Source organism: Eufriesea mexicana, unplaced genomic scaffold (assembly GCF_001483705.2).
Source record: "Eufriesea mexicana isolate 0111107269 unplaced genomic scaffold, ASM148370v2 scaffold3014, whole genome shotgun sequence".
Taxonomy (NCBI): domain Eukaryota; kingdom Metazoa; phylum Arthropoda; class Insecta; order Hymenoptera; family Apidae; genus Eufriesea; species Eufriesea mexicana.
This window is the reverse complement of record NW_016912342.1, coordinates 309,112-314,821: the sequence shown is the minus strand read 5'-3', so window position 1 is coordinate 314,821 and position 5,710 is coordinate 309,112. Positions and strand designations below refer to the sequence as shown.

At 41.8% G+C, this 5,710-nt stretch overlaps 1 protein-coding gene across 2 annotated transcripts; it reads right to left on the bottom strand.

Annotated features, from left to right (window-relative positions):
- Positions 1-1,928: 1,928 nt before the first annotated feature.
- Positions 1,929-5,452, bottom strand: LOC108551503 (trypsin-1). Of its 2 annotated transcripts, XM_017905702.1 has the most exons (8): positions 5,296-5,452; positions 4,670-5,121; positions 4,492-4,589; positions 2,766-2,925; positions 2,576-2,686; positions 2,344-2,493; positions 2,079-2,267; positions 1,929-1,976 (listed from the first exon to the last, which is right to left on the bottom strand). In XM_017905702.1, exons 1-8 carry the CDS (start codon positions 5,351-5,353, stop codon positions 1,965-1,967), a joined length of 1,230 nt encoding a protein of 409 aa, XP_017761191.1. In that variant the 5' UTR covers positions 5,354-5,452; the 3' UTR covers positions 1,929-1,964. The 2 variants fall into 2 exon arrangements, with proteins under 2 accessions (XP_017761191.1, XP_017761190.1); XM_017905701.1 differs by having other exon boundaries at positions 1,935-2,267.
- Between the last annotated feature and the right edge of the window lie 258 nt (positions 5,453-5,710).

The following is a 5,710-nucleotide window of genomic DNA, read 5'->3' as shown; positions in this document are numbered from 1 at the left end:
AATAATTTCTTTTTTGTTTTCAGATATTAATTATTTTTGTTTTCAGAAATTAATTATTTTTTGTTTTTTCAAGTTTTAATTATTTTTTTTCATTTCAGATATTATTTTCTCGTTTCTATTTATTTTTATTTGAGAATTCGAATATTTCGTACAATATTCGAATGTCTCATCGTTAGATTATGTCTCGTCGTTGGATTGTTTATATCTCATCGTAGGGTTGTTTCTGTCTCATCGGTGGCTTGCTCCTTCCACTTGGTTAACCTTCATGGTTTCTATTCGTTCGTTTCCTTTCCTCGTACTAATCCGTTTCATTTCAGGTTGATATTAACAATAATATATTCTGTTTTAGCTTTTAGGTTTCTCAAGATTCTCGAGTTTCCTAAAGACTTCATTTAGGTTACATCATGAATGACGCGGGATGCGTGTGTTTAGATCTAAGTAGACCTAAGTAGTCATAAGATAGACTTCTAGACTAAGTTTCATGTGCGCGCTGTTCGTACAAAGGTATGCCATCTAACTTGGGGCGAATATATACCTGTCATATTTTTTCTCTCTTACCCCTCCTGTTTAACAAATAGAACATAATTGTTCTCGCGATAATCGCGATTGTTCTTAAGTACCGACTAGCCTACGCGACGTACTCTCGTGTACTCGATAACTCCATGTTTTTTAAGTCATCCAAACGATTCGTTCCGACACTCATCCTCGCCACTGCCACCCTCGTCACGCGTCGGTTCTAGGGTGGTCGGCGGGCTGGGTCTCATCTGGGTCAATCCGAGGGTCTGTTTCGTTCCGACACTCACCCTCGCCACTGCCACCCTTGTCACGCATCGGTTCTAGGGTGGTCGGCGGGCTGGCACTCATCTGGGTCAATTCGAGGGTCTGTCGGCCCTAGTCGTCCTGGGCACCAGCGCGTGCACGACCGGGGTATGGGTCCTGTAGCCGTGACACTGCATATGGGCCTACGGTCAGACCCCATGGGATGATTAATTTCTCCCCCATGTGGCAGGGGCCTGCGTGACCGGCTACAGGGCCTCGCTAGGGACCCTCGGCTTGATTTTGGATGTTTCTCTGGTTCGTCGACCACTCTCGTTCACGAGTAAGTCATGGCAGGGTCTGTGGGGGCTGGATGGGCTAGGTTCGATCGGGAGGGTGCCGAGGCATGAAGTTGTCTTGTACACGAGAGTACGTCTCGTACGCTAGTCGGTCTTTCGAATAATCGCGAACTCGTTCGGTCGCGTCGCGATTTTTAACTTGCTCGCGTCTTTCATATTTCATTCCCCATTTTTATGAAAATTTATTAGAGTCTCTTGTAATAAAATATCTTAGCGTTGCGACAATAAAGTTTTAGTATACCGAATCGAAGTCCCCCTTGTAAGACATTAAATATAATAAAGTGTCAATAGAGTCGCTTTAGCTTAATTCGCTTCAAGTTAGATTAGGGTACCTTTGATACGGATAGCACCAGTAGGTTGCGCCACTAGGGCGCATGTCCGGGTCTCGATGCGTAGCCACCTCCACGTGGCGAGACCTGGTAATTGGTATCGCTTTCCAAAAAATAACTTTTGGAAAGCGATGCCAAGCTAAGAGCTACGCACAAAGTTTAAGATATTTCATATCTATTGTAAATTTTCCACGTTTCGTTTTTTATTCGCAGACTGTTAGGTATTAGCTACACTATACTTGGTACTGGGGTTACACGTAGCTACGGCACTGTCAGAGGGAAACGAATAATGGTGGTAGAAAGAACCGTAAGTACATTTTAATACCAGTAATTCGTAAGTTCAAGTAATAGCCAATAACACAGTTATTCGAAGGGCTTCTGCTAAATTGCAAGGGTCACGAACGCGACAATTCAGGGTGAAAATAGGGAGATCGATAATAAGGAGAATCAATAAAAAGATAGGTACTATCTTTATTTCAAGAGTCGGTACAAATTCGCTTATATTCGATTGGCCTGAGATTTAGAATCGGACCTAGAATATTCGCAAACGGATGTACACAGCACTGTTCGCTCAACGTCAGATATGGAGCAGCATGGAGAATAGAATCGAGGGTAACAGCGTGGTAGCCATTACCTGCTTAGAGCCAGAGTCTGGTATTTTAATGTCCAATGTTGTTGCCTCTACGAAGTGGTTTTTGACCCAGTCACTGAAGAAATAGACATCCGAGTATACACCTGGGGTTCGAGGCCGGGCACAACCATCGCCACCGGAAACCACGCCAGTTAGCACGCCGTCGCAGATCATTCCGCCACCGGAATCGCCCTGTGACCAACGATTAAATAAAGAAAATCGAAAAAACGAACAGTCGTGTGAGGTATCGATAAAAATTCCCCATTACTTGACAAGAGTCCCTCTGGCCTTCCAGATATCCTGCGCAAAGCATCCCCGGTGGGAAGTCCGTTATGTTCTCCAGAAGATACTTACACGTGCCGTGACTCAACAACGGCAGATCCACGTACATGAGGCTCTCAGTCACCCATGGGTAATTCTGAACGAAATAATCTCTCATATTCACGGAAGATTTCGCGGAATAATTAAACTTAATACGAGAAAGGAACGAAGAGACTTACTTCCGCTGGATAACCCCATCCTGCAACCTGGCAGACAGTTCCTGGAATTGGAGAACGAGCTGCGAGAGGTGCAGTGTTAACTTCCGGCGTTAATTCGAACTTTATCTTGAGCTGCAACGCGAAGGCTGGGATGAGAAGGTTCGTAAAAGTTGGCGAAGGTTGTTGAAAGTGGAAATAAAGTAGATCGTACAACGAGAACGGCTATGTCATTCTGCAAGGTAGAACTATCGTACTGGGGATGGACATGAATCTTCTCCACGCCTCTCCTCTGACTAGTCGCGCTTTGTTCGCTGAGCTTGAGGTCTCCACCGATCACTATGATCGTCCAGGGTTGTATTTGAATGTCATACCTGCGATATTTATACCACGTTCAGAATAAATAATAAATAATAAATAATAAATAGCGTCTGTAAATAAATCTTCATTTAAAGACATCTAAGAGCCATCCAGTATTTAACACGTTCACGTCGCGTGTACCACCGGTGGTTCATACTTGAATATTCCATCGGAACAAAAGTTTACTGTAAACTTTCTGTTGGAGAACAACGTTATACATGTAGGAATAGTAAGTGTACGGCAGTAAAAGAAGACAAATGATGGAACAAATAATAGACGCGAGGACGGGTGTATTCTTTTGTATATCTGTTCTGAGTATCATTAGTAACGTATTAACAATATAGTACAGGTAGCCCTCCTATAACACGGTTTCACTATAACACGATTCATAAATTGCGGGAACCTTCCTACAACACGGTATCCTGTAATACGGTTTCGCTCTAACGCAATAAGAAAATTGCAAAAATCTTTGTACAACACTATACTTCTATATGAGCAATGACGACGAAGAAATTTATTAAATTAAAGTTATGTTATATTAAAATAATATTTTTGTTTTTGTCTTGTTTTGTGTTGTACATACGTTTATATTTTTAATAAAAATTGAGTTGTTTATGTAGAAATAAAAAGGAAATTTGTTTCTAGTAAATTTTCGAAACGTAACCCCCTTTTTCGTACTGGCTCTGGGTCTCATACAACACGGTTTCACACAACACGGCATTTTCTAGGAACCTATCTACCGTGTTATAGGAGTGTCACTTGTATACGTAGAACAATATTAAGGGTGCAAAGGCTGTTCTGAAGAAAGTAAAGTCAGTGATAGTTCGAAGAGTTGATGTACGAGTGTGGATTGCGTAATTAGTTCAATTTTTTAGTTCGTATTTTTACTCTTAAATCTCTCTCTCTATATATATGTATGTTTGATTGGCAAATATACGGAATAAAGGATGTTAATTCCAATACATTCTATTTACGAGCTAAAGAGACTTAAAATTAAAATACGAATTAAAAGATTAAACTAATATATATAATAAATATATTAGGTCTACGGGAAAGTTCTGTCCGTTTTCGAAGTAAAAGAAAATAATACATTTTCAACAAATTTATTTACATTTATCTAACAATATCATTTTCATCCTTACTTATGACCACTTCCCAGGATGATGGAATTAGGTATTAAGTCTGGAAAGTATAGTGAATTCGACAAAACTTCAGATGACATTAACGACAGAACTTTCCGGTAGACCTAATATATATATATATTTTTGTTCGTTTTGTTACTGCATTTATAATTCCACGTGCTCGCCATTTCAATCCAACAAATTTGAATACGTGCACCGCCAGATGAAGCAATGCACGAACACGCGCGCCACCTCGCAGCGAGAAACGCAAAAATCAGCACCTGTGTAAACGTGTTAACCCTTACTACAAATAACTGACAAGAAAACCCGAAGAAATTGCGATAAATACTTTATCTAAATACCATTTTCGAGAAAACCAATTAGCTCGAAATTCTCAGAAACGATCTCGATTTACGCAATGGGGGATAAAAGCATCGGTGAATTTGCAAGATCACTTACTCGTCGAACATGCAATGCGCGGCTGTGAGTACTACCAGTTCGTCTATCAGCGAGCCTCCGCAGAAGTGCGCAGAATTCTGACTTCTTCTAAGAGATACCTGCGAAGCGTTTCCAAGAAAACAATTGACTTTTGTTCCCGAGTTCGTATCGCGATAGATCAGTTGTTGTACCGATGTACCTGATAAGGAAACTGGCTTATTGCCGCCTTCGTGCCATTAACTATACGTCTGGACAAATGCAGAAGTTCCACCTCGGAATCGGGATTCGGGCTAGTCTGATTCTGTGGATCTGTTGATGGACTAGTCAGCTTCTGTGGATCAGTTTTCGAGCTAGTCTGATTCCGTGGATCAATTTCTGGGCTAATCTGGATTTTTGGATAAGCTTCCGGGCTAGTCTGGTTCTGTGGATCAATTTCCAAGCTAGTCTGGTTCCACGGATCAACTTCTGGGCTAATCTGGATTTTTGGATAAGCTTCCGGGCTGGTCTGGTTCTGTGGATCAATTTCTAAGCTAGTCTGGTTCTGTGGATCAATTTCCAAGCTAGTCTGGTTCCATGGATCAACTTCTGGGCTTATCTGGTTCTGTGGGTCAGTTTCGGAACGGTCGACCGGAACCGATGGAAGGAGATGAGCTGGAAATATTCTTGGATCAAACAAATACGCAATTTCTGAGCTTATCCTGTGCTCCATAAAATTCCACGAATCGACGTAATAGCACCGACGTAACTCGTAAATGAAGAAGACGCGTTAGGCAATAACGATACTTATCGAAACGTGCTCGTCGATTCCTCAGGGATGTCACTCACCGTCGAGCAAGATGGGCGTGACGAGCGCGAGCACCAAAGCGAATCGAGCTTTCCACATCTTCGTTTCGTTGTTAATCAAACGCGTCTCTACGAATTCGCGCGTGTTCGGTTTTATTTGTTTCGTTGTTCGTAGAGAACGCTCCGCGCTAGGAAGTCACCAACCACCGACTGATGAACGCAGCGATTAGAATGGATAAAAAATTTCGTTATCGCGGTAGGACGGCCATTTATCTCTAAGCGATATCGGCTATCACGCGTTATTAAGATATAGGTTTATTGTAATTGAAATGATCGGTAAACTTATCCTTGGAGTGGGTCAGCTAATCGCTTTGCTTTAAATTTCGTTTCCCAGGTTAAGTTCTAAATGGATTTCCAGGTAAAGTCAATACCGATCTTGACACGGATAGGGTTGTTG